General features: G+C 44.2%; 1 protein-coding gene across 9 annotated transcripts in view; it reads left to right on the top strand.

The window, feature by feature from the left end:
- Window positions 1-18939, top strand: part of ZDHHC3 (zinc finger DHHC-type palmitoyltransferase 3) — a 60284-nt gene that overhangs the window by 3661 nt on the left and 37684 nt on the right. For 4 of the 9 annotated variants that reach the window (XM_009200985.2, XM_009200987.2, XM_009200988.2 and 1 more), the window contains exons 2-3: window positions 12193-12526; window positions 12968-13065. In XM_009200985.2, the coding sequence (XP_009199249.1) occupies window positions 12217-12526; window positions 12968-13065 (408 nt within the window). In that variant the 5' untranslated portion in view covers window positions 12193-12216. Of the gene's footprint in view, window positions 1-2583; window positions 2609-12192; window positions 12527-12967; window positions 13066-18939 lie in introns of those variants that run through there. The other 5 variants (XM_009200989.3, XM_003894562.3, XM_009200994.2 and 2 more) reach the window with 2 other exon arrangements.

The raw sequence follows: 18939 nt of genomic DNA on the forward strand, positions 1-18939 counted from the left end.
CAATAAAAGCCAGTTACAAAAGAGCTTCAGGGCAGTGCTGAGTCTGTGGTGCTGACGTTGCAGAGAGCTTTTTTGGAGACAGAAACTTGCTCTGTTGTCTAGGCTGGAGTGCGGTGGCGCGATCTCTGCTCACTGCAACCTCCGCCTGCTGGGTTTAAGTGATTCTTGGGCCTCAGCCTCCCGAGTAGCTGGGATTACAAGTGTGTGCCACCACTCATAGCTAATTTTTGTATTTTTGGTAGAGACTGGGTTTGGCCATGTTGGTCAGGCTGGTCTCGAACTCCTGGCCTCAAGAGATCTGCCTGCCTCAGCCTACCAAAGTGCTGGGATTACAGGCATGAGCCACTGTGCTCAGTTGCAGAGAGCTCTTAAAAGCCCAGTAGGAAACCTTCCAACCCCAGTCCTAAGCAGACATGGCCACATTTTAGGCCTTTTGCTTTGCATTTTCACCATTAGCCCAGCACCCTCGAAATGTACAAAGTGAGTTATTGTTTTCCCTGTAGATCTGTTTCCTTTAAACACTTTACATTTGTCCTGCCTGTACCTTGTCTTAAAAGAATGAGGTAGGAGGATCCCTTGAGCCCCAGAGTTTGAATCTAGCCTGGGCAACATAGACTCCATCGCTAAAAAATAATAAAATAATAATAAGTAATAAAATAATGATAGAAATGAAGAGTATTTGTAAAGAATACTATCATAGTCTGGCCAGCAGGTCTTCATCTGTCTTCTAGACATTATAACTCGGGATTACAGTGATAGAAAAATTGCTAGTAATACATGGGTAAAGCTTACTCTTAATTAGAGGAAAGGTTATACAGTCTTCATGTGTGTTTCATTTTGGGAGAGTGACAGCGTGTTTCCTATGTCTCATTAGGGCATATTTGAGAAAAGGGGGTCACAGATCCTGATTACCAAATGTGGAAATATTTAAACACACATGCACTGATAGCCATGGAAAGTAACAAAGTCTCAAGTAGAAGTGGAGGGGTGATATCTCATATTGACCTGCTAGGGGAAAAAATGAGGCTCATGCCATGCTGCCTTTAATTCCTTCCTGTTTTGCATTTTAAAAAATCATTTGCTTTCCTCCTCGGAAGCAGATTTTCAGAGACAAATGGCCAGTTCATTCATGGCTATCAACTGTGAAGGTGAGAAGGCTCCAGGTGCATGTCCCACTTAATTCAGTCATACATCCTAATACATTTGGAATGCATGGGAAATGTCATTATTTCATAGTCTCCTCCAAAACATAGCCTTCCTAGTATATATTGACTTGGTGCTTGAACTCTTGGCAAGACATGAATGTGTATTTCCTATTCAAGGTCAGTGGAGATGGAATACCTTTGGGTGAGATCACTTTCTTACCTTAGCAAGGTGAGCCTAATGGGACAAATACAGTTCTGGCCACAGTCCTGTTGCAGTAAAGTCTTCGGTATGTGAAGACTTTAAGAAATAGACCAAGAAATAGTAGCAGAGAATCTAGAAAGACAGGTTGGTTAGGAAGATAACAATCTATAGTGGAAAGACTTCCCGGCATCTTATTCCAAAGATTTGGGCTTTGCTATTAACTTGCTTTATGACTTTGAACAAGGCAGTTTACCTAAGTCTCATTTTGCCCTCAAGTGAGTATCTTGCCACGTTTTAAAACTCAGAATGGATCCTGGATAGGCACATATTTGAATATTGAAAAATGGCCATGTTTAACTTGGAGTTTTTAAAACTTCTTTCATTTACCACTTTGTTATACTTGATATATTTTGCTAGTGCTTTTTTCACTCTGAAAAAGAATTAAATGAACAAAAGGAAGTCGTAATTGTATGCTGTACTTGATTGAAAAAACTAACCATGCTCAGGAAATTGCTAAGAGGGATAGTTACTAGTGGGCTGCTTTTTGAATATTAGCAAATCAGGAAAAGAGGTTAAGGGAAGCTTTTGGTTAAAAAAAAAAAAAAAAAAAAGTAAAATCCAAGATATTAACAAAGAAAATGTTGAATTTGCTCCTGAGAACAGGGGACTCATAGAATCTCAGCCCTGCAAGGGGCCTTAGCAGTCAGCGTGATCTTCCCCTTTGTTTTATCAAATGAGGAAACTGAGGCCCAGAATGGTAATTGTCTTGCCTGAGATCAAGATTGTGAGGTTAGCGAGTGGCAGGATTGGGAGTAAACTCTGGCCTCTTGATTCCAAGCCCAGTCTTCATTCCCTTTAGCACTAGCCTCCCACCTATTTCCAAAGCCTTCTGGTGAATGGCAGGAGAGCCCCTCACCAGGTAAGTAGGGGCTGTGTTCTCTCTCTCAGAGCCCATTACAGCCTTCTTTCTGTGGTCCCAGGTTCTGTCAGGGCTCTGCTCTTGCATTGCCACTTACAGTGCCTGGAATAAGTGATATCAGCAGATTCCTGAAAGTCAAATGGCTCCCCTTTTTGATCCCTAGTACCTCATACAGTTGCAATAACTGGTTCTCTCCCTTCCTAGCTAGTCTTTCAGATTTCTTTAAGCACTTTTGCTTTTAGTCCCTAAAAACATCCAAGCTCTGGCCTAAGTGATGTCACAGTGGCTGTGTGGCTGCACATGACACAACGTGGGCCCAGGTGCCATTCTCAACATCCTCAGGTGGGAACCTTTGCCGATTGGTCTCTACCTAGCATGGGGTGGGGGGGGCGCTTTTTTCTCACAAAAAGCAGCATTCTGTTACTTGGCACCACAGGAAGTATTTCCCAGCCAAAGCAGATTTTAGGGATTCAATCCTAGGATGACTCTTCTGGCTGAGGCTTCACGGCTTTCCTGCCTCCTAGGTTAGGACAGGATTAGTATTCTAAATGTTGGCTGGTATTCAGTCAGGGCCCCACCTTAGAGCCCAAAATGCTTATGTTCAGGCCTGTGGCCTGTGAGCACCACCCGATAATGCCACCTCTGCATAACCATGTGTGGGCAAGATAGCCAAACCATAAGTAACCCAAGGTCACTGATAGAAACCCTGCATGCAGCCCACCTGATAATGCCACCTCTGCATAACAATGTGTGGACAAGATAGCCAAACCGTAAGTAACCCAAGGTCACTGATGGAAACACTGCATGCAGCCCACCTGATAATGCCACCTCTGCATAACAATGTGTGGACAAGATAGCCAAACCGTAAGTAACCCAAGGTCACTGATGGAAACACTGCATGCAGCCCACCTGATAATGCCACCTCTGCATAACAATGTGTGGACAAGATAGCCAAACTGGAAGTAACCCAAGGTCACTGATGGAAACATCAATACTCCTCCCCTTTTTATTTTCTAGTTATTAGACAAAATTTAATTGTTGTAGTAAGTAGTGAAAGCAGGCTCTGGGGCAAGAGCAGACTTTGGAAGTACATCCTGTCTCCACCACTTCCTGGAGGTATGAATGTAGGCATGCTTCAGTTTTCTCATTTCTAAAAGCGGGATGGGAAGTGGGCATTTATACCTGCAAAACAGAGTAGATGTGAGAATCAAATAGGGAGAGGCATGTGTAGCAAGCAGCCCGGTGCCCGGATGGAGGCAGGGGTGACACCTTCAATGAGGGTCAGGAAAGAATCAGGGCCCCACCCTACATTCAGCATATCCCACTCTGTGGCAACAATCAAGCAAAACTAGAGCCTACCCTCACAGAGGCCAGAAGGCAGTTCATTGTCAAATGAGATCATGCACTGGATTACAAAGGAGTTCACAAACCATGAGAGTGTCACTGTCATCGACGAGTGTTCATTGGGTAGCTGGAGTAGTCATTTATTGTTGCCTTTATGAAGATGCTCCCGCTGGCTTACAAACTGCATGTTTTGCCTAAAACATAAGTTTTCGACAAAATGTCAAAAGGACTTAAATTTTCACATTTGTGAAACAGGAAAATTTGACTAAAATCTACCACGTGGTCTTTAATATTTCTCCCAGCTCTAAAATTCTGATGTTTTTAACCAGTTACTCTTACAAGTGGTCTTGTTTTAAAGTTGTCTCAATTTTTCTGTTCATTGCAATGTATAAATGACAGCTATGAAAAGGGAAAGTAGAACGTGTTACCCAAATGAGTGGTGTCTTCTACAGATCTCCAGTGTTTGTGGCATTTATTATGTCACGCTATACATGGGTGTGTCTTTTTTTCCCAATTAAAAAAAAAATTATAGAAACAGGGTCTCACTATGTTGGCCAGGCTGGTCTCTAACTCCTAGGCTCCGGTGATCCTCTTGCCTCAGCCTCCTAAAGGGTTGGGATTGCAGATGTGAACCACTGCACCTGGTTCAGGTGCATATTCTTTTTTAGTAGATCAGTAAAGCCAGGAGTTGGTAAAATAGCCAATTGTAATAAAATAATTATAGTAAGTAGAAGAACTGTCAGCCTCCATGAGCTCTCCAAATCCCAGACTGTTTTCTGAAATGAAGGACATTGGTAGGAGTCTGAGTGTGTGCATGAATGGGTTTTGTAAGAAGGTGGTCAGTTATGAGGCAAGAAGGAAATTTCAGTTTACTGATCACTTCCTGGTTTCCTCAATGAACTGTAATATGTGTGAGGTTTGGCTTGGAGGTAAAGTATTTTACTTTTTTTTTTCCATTTGTTTTTTGTTGAAGGCTAAGTATGAAGGCTGAGTATGACAGAGACAAAAGGCAGGCAGAGGGAGACAGCCCCTGCTGTAGAGAGAGAAACAGTGTAGACTTGTTGGTAGTAAAGATCTTATAAAACAGGCCAGCTCGCTCTGCCTGTCTGGACACTTTCCTTGGCTAGCAGGGTGTGCTGCAGAAGATAAGGCACCTTTCTTCTGTTAGGCTTCATACCACACCCTTACCTTTTTGAAAAAGTTTAGTGACTCATCCTATTTTTTAATGAAGTATTTCAAACATAGTGATTCATGGTTCGTTCTTTGTTTTCTGAGACTCATCTAAAAAGTGGGCATAAAATTTATAATCCTTTTGGATCCTTACACAAATTAAGGTAATTGTAGTGCAGGTGAATTAATTTTCTACTTGACCAGTTTTGTTTCTAAAGCTTCTAAAGCAAAGATCATTTATTTGATCTTTGAGGTTGCAGGGCTTGCTTGTGAATACTTAAAGACTATCACTCTAAAATGTGAGAAGTTCTAAAAGAAACAAACACCATGTTTTTAAGACTGTACGATTTAAACCATAGAAGGTTAATGTTATATTGATTAGGGTGGATTTCAGCTGAGAGTTACAGGCATATCAGAAAAAATGCTACCCTCTTTCAGTGGACATTTTAAGTGATTGTTTAAGGGTAGACTGAACTATTTAACTGTGGTAAGAATTAGTTTAGGTGAGAATTCAGTGTTTAGGACAAGTTCAAGAGGATATCAGACCAGCCCTCAACAGCAGTCTAGCATAATACTAGATTCATTAAAATGTCACATATTCACTTGAAACAAATTTTGGCTTAAGCCAAAAGCATCCTATTTTAGAGTTTCTACTATTTTGCTGATGTTCATGACATCTGCTAAGAAGCTGATGAAATTGAGTTTCAATTTTATAGTTCCTACTTGTAGGGACCCAGAAAGTTTAATCCCTCAATTTTCGTGTTAAAGGTTTAGATAATTCTTATCTCTAAGCCAAGGGGAGATCATTGCACCTGATTTTGAGTTTGTTAAACCAGTCTGTATACAGCTATTTCATACAGGCTCCAATGGTTGAGTTAATTGCCCTTTGTTGATGCTACTTTATGCCATCTCAAGATGTATGCTGTTCACGAGTGCATGAATGTTCGGGTGGATGTGAGAATGTGGGTGGATGTGGTGTTTCAGAAAAGTAATCCTCACAAAGTACTTTGAGGTGCTTCCAAAGATTTGGTTTTAGATCTGGCAGAACTGCTCCATGACTTTAGTGTAGGATCTTGTCTTATGAAAGCAGGCGAATAGGACTTGTTGGCAATCTGAGAGGATGGGGGTCCTTGGGACACTTGCTGGACTGAGAACAGTGGCATTAATACATTGAGTAGAGAACTTCTATGTTTGATGTGACAGTCATGCTTTGACCCCGTCCATAAAGCATGGACTATAGGTCAGGGTTTTGTTTTGGGTTTTTTTGCCACATGATAAATATTTGTAGGGATTTGCTCCTCACTCAACAAATGTTGTAGCTGGATTCTGCCCATCACTAGCAGTCAACACTTGGCCAGGCCAGTTCATCCTGGCCAACCCGATGAAGTGCCACAGTGGGATGGGGCCCAAGAGCTTGGCATTAGCACCACCATGTTCAAACCCTTTGAGCTGCCTACCATGGAGAGACAGCATGGGGATTGAGGCATAAGTGGTGTACCTCAAGGCTGACCCAGCAACCCAGTCCCTGGGGCTCATGGAGCCGCAGACTCCACTTCACTGAATATATTTGTGTCTGTCAGTGTGGGTTAGTGAAAGAGCACACTTGTGATCAGGTGTAATGAAGCACGTTTGTCATATATGGATCTGGAGGCAATTCTCTGGACCAGAAGCAGTTTTTGTTGTTGCTTTTAGAATAGCACTAATTTCAGGCATTTCTTGGTTTTGGTTTCTAGAATTCTATGAAGGAATACTAGCTGATTTCCTTTGACTTCCCATACACTGCCCCCCACAGAGCTCAGATAATCATTTTGATGCCACATCTTATCAGGATTGCTGGCACTAGGGAACTCCAGAACACCTCTGGACCTGTGGATCCATTTCTCCTGTGACTTCCTTACCCTTCCTTGCCCCTTCCCAGGCTTAGTTCCTTTGTCTTTCTGGGCTTCAGTGAACTCTTCTATCAGGTGAAAAGAATAATTACTTTGAACATGGAATACTAATATATGGGGGCGTTAACTCTTTTTCATGCTATAAAACCCTTAGCCAAAAAACTTCAATATAAATTACTATAATTCAAATTACAAAATGATCATTGTTCTAGATCTTCCTTGGAAAACTATTAGCCACTTAGAGGAACAGAAAACCTAATACCAAAATGAGACTCAGGCCTGTTGCCCTTGTGCCTCCCTGGACTTGTCGGCCTCTGGACTCATCGGCCTCTGGACTCAGACCTCTCATCTGTCTTGCCTGTCACTTCCAGAGTGGCCTAACCACGGCACGAGTACTGTTCCCACACAACTTTCCTCAGAAACTTTATGGCTCACCAGTACCTTTCAGGATGAAATCCCATCTCATGATGAAATTTAAAAACTTTCTAAAACACAACTTTCTCCTACCTATAAAGCCTCATCTCCAATCACCTCCTCTGTTCCCTACAAAGCTTGCATGTGTCCACAGACACACACACAGAGCCCTGGACATCCTGCCCCTCCCGTTCCCCACTACTACCACCAATTTTCCTGCCAGGCCTACCCGGTCCCCCTTGCCGTTTTGTAAGCAGTATGCTTCACCTGGCTCCAGGCGCTGCTCAGAGCCAACCCCTTCAGAAGTCCTTGCCATGGAAAGTCTATTTATTTCACTTATGATTGTTGGGGTTTTTGTTGCTTGTGGTGTTTGGGTTTTTCTGGTACTGTTTGCCCCTTTTTTGTACTATTCATTAGTCACCTAAGTGTTAGCATTATTGTGGGTGTGTCTGTTTGATATATGTGACCAGTCACTCAGGAACTATTGATTTGAGCACATATACCAAACACTAGGCTACAGAGCTAAATAAAATGGAACTTGCAGGTTAGTAGGAAAAAAGCAAGTAAGACTAGTGTTATTAGGTTGGGAGCTGGGGGAGGGAACTGGCAGGGCCTGAGCAGGGCAGCACACACAGATTATTGTCCACATCATCCCTCATATGTGAGCTCCCTGCACAGCTCCTTGCATTTAGTGACTGCTCCATGAATGTCTTTGAGTTGAACTGAATAAAGAGAGGAGTTTTTAAAGAGCAAACAGGGCAAGGGGCCGGGGTGAAGGAGACAGGGAGGGGGAACTAGAGGAGGCTGCCCCTCTGAGAGCATGTGCTGACAGGGGTGGTTTGGGGTTTAGGGCCCATGTTTGGGGTTTAGGGCCCATCTTTGGGGCCCTGTCCCAGAGCTCCTTGGAAGTAAGGACACTTGTAGGGAGGTGGGTCCTTGGCAAAGGTCTACTGCTCAACCCTAAGGATTGGAGTTTCTCTAATTCAAAATAGAAAAGGAAAAGGGGGTCTATATTTGCCTTTTTTGTTTTTGTTAGGGGCAGGATAAAGGGAACATATACAGTTTGTTTCATGGTTTTTGTTTTTGTTTTTGTTTGGCCATATTTCTCAGATTTTCAGTTGGCTAATTTAAGGAACAAATCCTTATTTGAAAGCTACTTTTGTTGCTTTTAGGAGGTCTGGGGATTAAGCAACCTTTTTGTAGCAGTATGCCTTTCTTGGTTTTGATTGGGATATTTTGAAATTCTAAGTGTGGAATGTGCCCTTCAGGTCCGAACTTGGTGTCTGGCCCTGCCAGGTACACCTTTGGCTTGGTCCTTTCCTCGATCACAGGTTCTTACTCACCAGTGAGGGTCATGGGAAAACAGAGCTCTTCTGTACACTCTTTGGTCCCACGTGGTTTGAGGAGAGAACATTCTGGTTACTTGAGTAAGAGTCAGTCCACTTACCTCATGGTCCTACTTGACACACACTGCACCATCCAGAATATGGTCACAGTCCTGAAAGTAAGCAGACAATGCCTCTAAGAGGCTGGGATCGCAAAGCTCATGCATTCATTTAATCAACACGTGTATTAAGTGGCTACTCTGTGCCAGTTACTGGGCCAATAAGGGAGGGCCTCCTCCCCTCAAGGACTATGTGGTGAAGAGCTTAGCAGTTGTTCCCTGAAGGCCTATTACCCAAAATGACTACCCTTTTGCAAATAAATCTAACAAGACTAGTTTATTCGCTTTTCTAGCCCACAGCCAATTAGCAGTAGTAAATAGAGGATGTGTGGGGATGATTGGTGACCATAGACACACAAATGAGTAGGCAGGAGTGGAGGAGGAAGACAAAGGATCATATACAGAGATGCCAGAATGGCAGTTATAACAGTCTGAGCAAGCCAGTTGATGTGAAGCTGAGACCCAGTGAATTTCAGTAGCCCTGAGGACATCGTTACCTAACACACTCCAGTAGGTGATGTTCCTGGTAATAACTCTAAATAAATCTAAATAAGAAATGATTGATTATTGTGCTTAAGGCACAAACAGTTATAATAGCCTTCCCTCCCTACCTCCCTCCTTCCCTCCCTCCCTTTCTTCCTTCTCTCTCTCCCTCCCTTTCTGTTTTAAGATTTCCATCTTAACCATCCAAATGGTTAAAGTGTGTTTCTGCTTGGAAACAAGTCACATTTATCTGGGAAGTTACTTGTGTGGAAGGGCTTATTCCTCAACAAAACCATGCACATGAAACATAATTCTTGTTTAATCAAATCATTGTCATAAATACAATCAAGAATGAGGAGTTGTCAAAGGATAGAATGCAACCACTCTGAATATTCTGTGAATATAATGTAATCACTGGAAGTACCTAAGGAGAATTGCTCTAAAATTTATTTTCAGTGATTATCCATTTATGAAAGCCATACTGTTTATGATAAAGAACAGTTTGATAGAGTGTACAGGTTATGGGGAGGTGGCCCACAGGCTGCAGATGACAAGAGGTTTTGCCGTCACAGATGTGGGTGGGACAGTGAGTTGTAACTACCTATCTCCATCACACCAAGCTGTTCTGCCAGGGAAGCAGGATCTGTTATTTATTTGATAGCCAACAACTGCTTAGAACCAGGTGTCAGCAAACTTTTCTTTAAAGAGCTGGAGAGTAAATATCTAGGGCATGTGTGTTACAGCTACTTAACTCTTGCCATTGTAGTACAAAAGCAGCCAGAGACAATTTATAATCAAATGATGTGGCTGTGGTCCAACAAAACATTATTGGTTTTGAGCTTAAATAGTAATTGTGAGAACACAGGTGATATAAATATAAATCTGTATGGCAGTAGGAAACACCAAAAGAACGCTTGCAACTGGAGGTTGTCAAAATGTGGAGCTTCAGTCAGCTTTTGAATCATTGTGTGATATCAGCTTTTCTTTTCTTTGGTTTTCCTTGAACAGAGTTTGTAATTTTAGAATTTGCTGGGCACAGGTCAGGTCCCAGACATCCCTGATCTCTGATCTTCTGCTGCCCTGTTTGGTGCTTCAGAAGGGGGGCCTGCATCTTTTAATGCATTTAGGTTGTCTCTGGCAGGACTACATTGCCACTGTCCTCTGGAGAGCACAGGATTGCTGTTAGAAAATTTTGGTTGATGGACCACCAGGAACCAAGACTTTTACTATACTTAAGATGGTTATTTATTATTATTTTTTTAAGACAGAGTCTCGCACTGTCACCCAGGCTGGAGTACAGTGGCATGATCTCAGCTCACTGCAAGCTCCGCCTCCCGGGTTCACGCCATTCTCTTGCCTCAGCCTCCCGAGTAGCTGGGACCACAGGCGCCCACCACCACACCTGGCTAATTTTTTGTATTTTTAGTAGAGACAGGGTTTCACCATGTTAGCCAGGATGGTCTCAATCTCCTGACCTCATGATCCGCCTGCCTCGGCCTCCCAAAGTGCTGGGATTACAGGCGTGAGCCACCGCCCCCGACCAAGATGGTTATTCTATCTCTATGTGTCATGACTTCTTGTCACTGTGATAGTGACTGTATTTGTTGAGTCGATGTTCCTTTGGGCAAATATGTAATAGCATATTTAACTGCCTTTCAGCCATTAATTCTCTGCCACCTTGAGAGGAGTGGCCCTGTCCTTATTCTTCATTATTAGTCTGTGCAACTTGCGACTCTAGAATGTCTGTCATTTTGAATAGTAGTTACTGGTCTGCCCTCCTAACTTTTTGGACATGTCCTTACTATTCATAACAATACTGAAAGCCTGCCTTTGCCCTTCAGAGCCATAGTCTTAGGAAGCATACATGGCCAGTGCTGCTTTTGAGTGATTTCTTCTGCTGTGTAGTTACTTGAGTTCTCAAAAGACAGAGATATTCCCTGCCTGTGTTGTAGCCTGTGCTATGGGTGGCTTTTCCATGGCACCTACATCTGGTGGGGCGCTTGAGCCATCGCAGTTTCTAACTGAGAAACCTGGTTGGTGGTGCAACAGGCCAGAGAGGGTAAGGTAAAGAAGAAGAGAAGGGAAATCTATGCTTTCTGTGTCTTGCAGCACATGCTATGGATAGACATTAGTCATTGATTCTTGGTTATTTCATTGCTGTCTCCAGAGACTTGAATTGCAGCTTCTAGAGAGAAAGGGTGCTTTGCTCAGCACTTGTTTCTGAAGAAATGGATGTGTTTCCTAGAGAAAATACATGTGCATAGCCTGTGAGGTGTACAGAGTGTTGTGATCTATATCGTTCATCACAAGCTCTTCCACCAGTTCCCTCAACCCTCATACCAGCAGTCCTGGGAGGAGGTGGCCAGGGCTGGAATGTAGATGTTTTCACAGGTGAGGAAACAAAGGCATATGAAGCACCCCACAGCCAGGTGGTAGGAAAACATCTTTGAGCTCGCTCCCCTTCTCTCTGCCTCTCCTTTTAAGTCAAAATTTGAACATATCTACTGAGGCACTGTCCACCCAGTAGATATCTAATAACAAGGAGACCTAGGTTCTAGTGCTACCTCTAAATTGCCAGGCTGGGCCGGGTGCCGTGGCTCATGCCTGTAATCCCAGCACTTTGGGAGGCCGAGGTGGGCGGATAACTTGAGCTCAGGAGTTTGAGATCAGCCTGGGCAACATGGCGAAACCCCATCTCTACAAAAAAAACCTAAAAATTAGCCAGGTGTGGTGGTGCATTCCTGTAGTTCCAGGTACTTGGGAGGTTGAGGTGGGAGGATCGCTTGAGCCTGAGGTGGGAGGTCAAGGCTGCATTGACCTAAAATAGTGCCACTGCACTCCAGCCTGAGTGACAGAGTGAGACCCCACCTAGTCTCAAAAAACAAAAAACATAAATTGGCTGTGTCCGCTGCTTCTGCTCTGGCTGACGTTGGGCAAGGCATTTACCCTTTAGAGGCTCCCTTTTTATTATCTGTCATGTGAAGGCCCTGTTTCAAGAAGGCTAAATTGACTCTCAGAAGCAGGGAAGAGGACTCATGTTTTAAATGAACAAGGTGATTAGGTGGCTTTGCACATAGGGGTTTGCAGATAGGTAATCACAACTCACTTTGGGAGTAATTTTGTCAAACCTCCTTAATGATAAGACAACACCAAGTTTCTGGATTCTTTCCTCTCTCTTTCAGATGCCAGTATGGACAGAATAGCTTATGATGCTTATCCCCACCCACCACTTCCGAGACATTGAGCGGAAACCAGAATACCTCCAACCGGAGAAGTGTGTCCCACCCCCCTACCCTGGTCCTGTGGGAACCATGTGGTTTATCCGTGACGGCTGTGGCATCGCCTGTGCCATCGTTACCTGGTTTCTGGTCCTCTATGCAGAGTTTGTGGTCCTCTTTGTCATGCTGATTCCATCTCGAGACTACGTGTATAGCATCATCAACGGAATTGTGTTCAACCTGCTGGCCTTCTTGGCCCTGGCCTCCCACTGCCGGGCCATGCTGACGGACCCCGTGAGTATGTCTGGGCTTGTTTTGACCAGCCCACACTCTCCTCCTCTGGCTCTGGCATGGCCATAGCCTGCATGCTCCCCCTGGACCTTGGGAATTTGGAGAATAGGAGCGCCAGGGGAGGGTGAGGAAGTAGACCTCTGCCTTGTTCAGAGTTCTGTGGAATTCTGACTGGGGAAGAGGGGTCAACACCTGTACCACAGCCCATCTGTCTTGGTTAAGTGATACTATAAGTACATGGATATATGCATTCATTGGGCCTGCTGTGGGAGGGGTTTGGTCTAGGGGAAACCTGGCCTCTGGTTAAGAAGACACAGATAACCTTGAAGACTGGGACCAGATGATCAGAGCAGAAAGCATGCTGGAGGGTTGGGTCAGGATGGGGCTTCCCAGTGAAGACAGTGCTGGAGCTAGGTGGACTTCAAATTAAAGCCACATCCAATTCCAGGAACCTGCACGGAAATGGCCTTCACTTTGCTTGGGCGAGGTGCGTCTTTTCCTGAAAAGCTGGACAAGCCTGTTTCAGGCCGCAGCAAGTGCCTCTTGGTGAATATCTGTGGGTAAAGCAGTAGTGTTCTGCTCAATGACTTAGCTGAATATACCAAGCTGCGCACGTGGCTATTGAATGTTTGTGCACCCTGGTATTAAACCCTCTGTTCTGTTCCTTTTCTTGTACGGGAAAAGCAAGAGAATACATTATTTGATAAAGACCTTCTGTGGCTTGTTTCAGTACGTGGGACGTGTGTGTTTAAATTAAGAGAGGGAAAGCACTGCTACTAGACACTGACCATACAGATTTTGTTTCTGTGAGCCCCAGGGACAGTGAGGTAGTGATGATAATGATGGGCCTGAGCTAGTTCTTGTCTCAAAGGGCTCCATTTCCTGCCGGTTCAGGTGGTGGATTATTATTAATCCATCCCAAAGGAAAGCAGCTTTCCCAACTCAATTACATGTCAGCCACTAGTCCAGACAGCATCTCTCTTCATGCGCATGCCTTAGGGAGATCAAACACACTGGCAGGCAGGGGCCTGTTGGCCTAGTATTTAGCACTGCATGCGGGACAGCCATCACCTGAGGGAAACCATGTATATGGGTATAATCCTAAGTGTCCCCAAACACAAGGATATGAAAGAGTTTTCCCAGCAGCATCTATATGGTCATGCTGAAAATAAGTTAAGGATTTATTCAGAAATGTTTATGATACCATTGCTATTGGGGATGCAGAAGTAAAAGACATTGCTTCTCTCAGTTCATAGTTTACTGTCTACCAAGCCCCAGATATTGTTCTTACCCTCAAGATGCTCTCTGTCTAGAAAAGACAGGTGACGATAAACCTGTGTGATGAAGGTTGTGGCAGAAAGAAACATGGATTGCTGTGGGAGAACAAGGGTGGGGAGATTAATCAATCTATAGAGGTGACTGCTTGGAGGAAGCAATGCCAAACCAGCTCTTGTCCAAGCAGTGGACATTGAGGACAGGAAGGCAGGCAGAGGGAGCCGCTTGCAGAGACATAGGAATGCAGGAGCGTGGCTCCTCTAGGCACCAGGAGTGGCGGGAACTTAGGAAGAGAATGAATTTAGGTTGGTGACGTGGGTGAGGTACCTAAGGAGGAGGATAGGAGTTGGATGATGAGGGGCAGTTTAGGGCCCCTAAGGATTTTCAGCACATTTTAAACACTGTCATTTTACAAGTCTCACTCTGGCAGTAGTGAGGAGGAGTGGCACTGGTGCGGGAATAAAATGAATGGCCATGTTTCCTGAGTGCCCGTTCTGTGAGAGATTGCTTTCTGAGCAATGGCTACAGTTATGAGCAAGACAGATGCAAATTCCTGCCCTTGTGAAGCTCACTTTGTAGTGACGGGGTCAGGTAGTAAGGACATGATTGAACAGGGTATTTTGGAAAGTGATAAGTGCTTTAAAGACAATAAGACAAAGTGACCAGGATGATGTGCTGTTGACTCTCTGGGGCAAAGGGGGACTACTTTAGATCGAGATGGTCTAAGGCACCATCTCTGAGGTGGTGCCTTTTGAGCTAACCTGAATGACACAGGGTTACAAGCCAGGCAAATGAAGATCCAAGGGTAGAGAAAAGAGTAGATTCAAAGGGCCAGAGACAGAAACATGCTCAGCACATCTGAGAAATAGGACTAGGACTGGGGTGATCAAAACATGGTAGCTGGGGGTAAGAGTGATTAGAAGAGGTGAAGAGGGCCTCAGAGGCCAGATTGTGCAGGGCCTGGTAGGCCTCTTGAGAACTTTGGATTTTATTCTAAGTGCAGTCAGGAGCCTTCAGAGAGACAGGGTGTGATCTGATTTGCATTGTGCTTGCAATGGAGATTCAAGGTGTTACAAGTAGAAGCAGGGGGACTAGAGGTATTGCAGTGGTCCGGGCAAGACATGGTGGTGGCTCGGACCAAAGTAAGAGCAGTGAAACCAGAGAGAAGCTGTTGGATTTGGAGTTTGTTTTAAGCTACTAGTTTTCAAGCCTGCCTGTACCATCTCTTGGAGAGCTGTTTAAACGTACTGATGGCTGGTCCCCACCCCCAGGGACTACTATAATTGGTCTGAGGGCAGGGCCCTGGGTATTCAAATGCTTTAGAGCTGCCACATTTCCCTCACATTTCCCTCTCAGGCCAGGCCTGAGAATGTGGTTCAGAACTGACAGAATGCAGAGAGATTGGAGGGTGTAACTTCCATAGTCTTAGCTAGAGCATCTTGGGGAGCACTGGTGCCCGTTATTGATTTTGGAGGAGAAATCAAGACTTATGTTCTAGTCAGACTGCCACTATATTATGTGCAAGTGGAGATGCTAGATGGGCAGTAGATAGTCTGGAGCTGATGGAGAATCAGGGTTGGAAAGAGTGTGTGTGAAGGTCTTTGGTTTCTGGAAGGCATGTGAAAACAGGGAACTGGATGTTAGGCAGTGAGAGGGGAGGCTTCTGCCCTGGCATTCCTGCTGCCCTCACATACATGGGTTCTTTACCCACCGCACTGAAGCGTGCAGCCTCTCCAGGGACCTTGGCCAGCTGGCCCTTGCAGTGGATGCAGGAGAGCATGATTTTCACTGTGGTGTGTTGCCAGCTTCCAATCCCAAAGCAGTGAGAGGCACAGACTGTATCCTAAACAACAGTTAGCTTCCCAGAGGTGTATTTTGCTGGTAGCCCCAAAGAAAACTGGCCCCCAAAATGAAGAATTTGTCAAATATCTACCATTAGTAAGGGAAGCAACTGAAAGCATGTTCTACAGATGTGCCTTGTTTTAGGGTCTTCATGCTACCATCTGCCTCTCCCCATCCCCAGCACATGATATCTCATGTGCTCATATCTCATCTAAAACCCAGTATGCAAAACAAAGAAGTGGGGCTGCAGAAGTAGGAGCTCCTAAGGCGCTGTTGGGACACCCTAGGATTCCAAGGAGCAGAGGTGGAAGCCTAGGTCATAAGCAGATAAGTTAGGCGTTCCTTATTAATATTGCAAAGGAGTCTTTTTTTAGAAAGTGGTCACTGCAGAGTTCTAAGGAGTTCCCTAATGGGATTATAATGTTTTATATCTCAAGAATTCATGTTGCACATACTTTTTCAGAACAGTTTATATCCAAAGGCTATAAGCAATGTATGCATTGTGTATCACTTTGGTTTGTTATCATTACTAGTTTAAAATACATATATATTATATATATATAATTTTATATATATATATATTTAAAAAAACACCTTATGTTCTCCCTCAAGCGGTAACTTTACCGCTTTCAGCTTTGAAATAATTATTCCAAGTGTAACATCTGAACAATTGCAACCACCACAGCCTTCTGGACCATTTATCAGTGATTTACTCCAATGTAGCAGTAGATAGGTCCACATAGAGCTTGAAAAGAAAAGGGAAGTGGGAAATGACTCACAAATGTGTAAACAGCCCCCTTGGAAGTGAGAGAGCCATTTGAGAAATAGGGCAAAAGGGACAGGTCTTTAAACAGAGGGAAGAGGACAAATGGACAGAGAAGCAGGGCAGGCGCCTCACTTGGCAGGCAGGCTGGCCTGGAGGCGGCATGGGTGTGGGCAGGAGCACAAGTCAGGCTGACGTTTGGTCTCCTGACACCTTCTCCTTGCCCACTCTGAGGTTGTGTAATGTCATCATAGGAGCTTTCTGTGTTCTGGAAACACTTCAGAAGTTTAGAAGGCTAGAATGACTCCATGTGCCCTGCAGAGGCAGCCTCTTGAAGACAAACTGGACTCAGAAACCCTTACCTTAGTACCCCCTCTCTTCCTCCTTTCTCGGTTTCACCACCTTTTCTTTTCCAAATTCCTCATTCTGTGAGCTCCCTTAGGAGTCCTGAGGGGCTTCCTTATTTCTGAGACAATGTCTGTCTCCCAGAAGATGCTTAAACCTGACAGATGGAGATTGTTTCTTTTTGTCCCGGCTGCCAGGAAGCTCAAAGCCAAGTGTTACACAATCACAGTGATTGTATAAACCCTTACGATCAGCATATTTTTGCCCCTTCTTTTTTGGATCTTATCGTTTATTAACTTCATAAATTATTTCAAATCAGATTTGAGAAAAGGAGGAATATACAGTCATGCGTCACTTAATGATGGGGATAAGTTCTGAGAAATGCATTGTTAGGCAATTTGATCATTGTGCAAACATCATAGACTGTACTTACACAAACCTAGATGGTACAGCCTGCTGCACACCTACGCTGTATCGAATAGCCTCTTGTTCCTAGGCTACAAACCCATGCAACGTGTTCCTGTACTGAATACTGACTGTGGGCAACTGTAACACAATAATATTTGTATATCTAAACATAGAAATGGTACAGTAAAAACATGGTATTATAATCTTGAGGGACTTGTTGTTGACTGAAACATCATGGTGTGCATGACTGGATTTATAGTCAATTTAACCACATTATTAAGGAAAAGAAAATTTGTCTGTCTGCCTGCTCCCCTACCCCAACCCCTCTTGAATCCTACTCTGTGAACACCTTGCTATAACAGACCTCCATGACTATCTCAGACCACTACTGGCCACTGATTTTCATTTCAGCTGCCAAAAGTCATTGAGTGGAAATATTGGGGCTCACTTCAAACGTGCAATTGGTATTCCCTTCTGGAGTCTTTTTTGGCAGCCTTACAGAGCATGTGCTGTATTCAGAGCCCAGGTGGCAAGTATTTCCTGGAAGGGTAGCATGGCAGCATGATGTGTGTGGGAACATAGAGGAGGAATAGCAGGCCAGGTGCTCGCTGCAGCCAGAGAAGGGCCTTGCCCATCTTGCCCAGAGGTATTGGCACATTCACTGCATCAGGTTACGGGACTTGCCTGAGGGTCCATTGGAGTATCGTGCTGCATTCTCCCTCATGCCAGGCAACTTCTCACCCCTGCCCCTGAGCAACTTATAAATCCCAACAAGAAAAGCTTTCTGGCTCCAGAGAGAGGAAAGCAGCCCATTTGGGGACCAACTAGCTACCTTTTACTTTTCTGTGGAGGAGACACATGGCCAGTGATGCGGGCCTGGGTTGGTTACCATGCTCCTGGGAGAGCTGTTAGAGGGAGTTTTTACCCAGACTGGTGGGTGTGCATGGGCTTTGATCCCATGGCCCTGAAACAATTTAAGCAGGTTTTCATTCTTATAGCTTGAAATGGATGGAATGTTGAGTCCTTGAAATTATTGGCATTTCTTTAGAACCTGTCTCCACTACTTTCCATTGTTTCTTTTTATATTATCATATTATCCTAGATACTTATTGAAACAGCCTTAGTATCCTAGGCCTGTTTCAATCTTAATACTAGTGTGCTGAGGTAGTTGTTGGTGGTAGAATGATATTGTGACATCAGGCAATTTAAAAAAAGTCTTTTCCAAGTCACTTAACAGAAATACCTGGTAATGATATGTTTGTCTTCTGATAGTGACATAGGTTCTAGACTTGGATTGCCTGAGTCAGAACCCTACTTCTCCCACTTACTAGCTATGTTACCTTGGGAAGATGCTTGACTTCCCTACCTTAGTTACCTCATGTATAAAATGGGGAATACCATAGTCTCTACCTCAAAGGTTTATTGTCAGAAGTAACTAACAAAATACAGTTTTGTCACAAAGCATTTGGAACTATGCCTGGCCTATAAGTGCTCGATAAATGTATCATCATTCAGCTTGAGTTTATTGAATACATTCTTCGTGCCAGGCCCTAAGCAGTTTGCTGAGCTACAAGTTGACAGACGTCTTGTCCTCCAGGAGTGTCCTGTCATGTAGGAGAGAGGGTGTGTAATTAAATGATGTGTGCTATACTATACATACAAGCTGTGGTAGCACAAAGGCTAAGTAATGGGTTCTGCCTTGGGTGTGGCCTGGGGCCATGAGGAAGTAGCAAAGAAGGTGATCCCTGGGTGCATTTTAATTTGGGTGCTAGAAGCAAGGAGGTGCC

Source organism: Papio anubis, chromosome 2 (assembly GCF_008728515.1).
Source record: "Papio anubis isolate 15944 chromosome 2, Panubis1.0, whole genome shotgun sequence".
Lineage (NCBI taxonomy): Eukaryota > Metazoa > Chordata > Mammalia > Primates > Cercopithecidae > Papio > Papio anubis.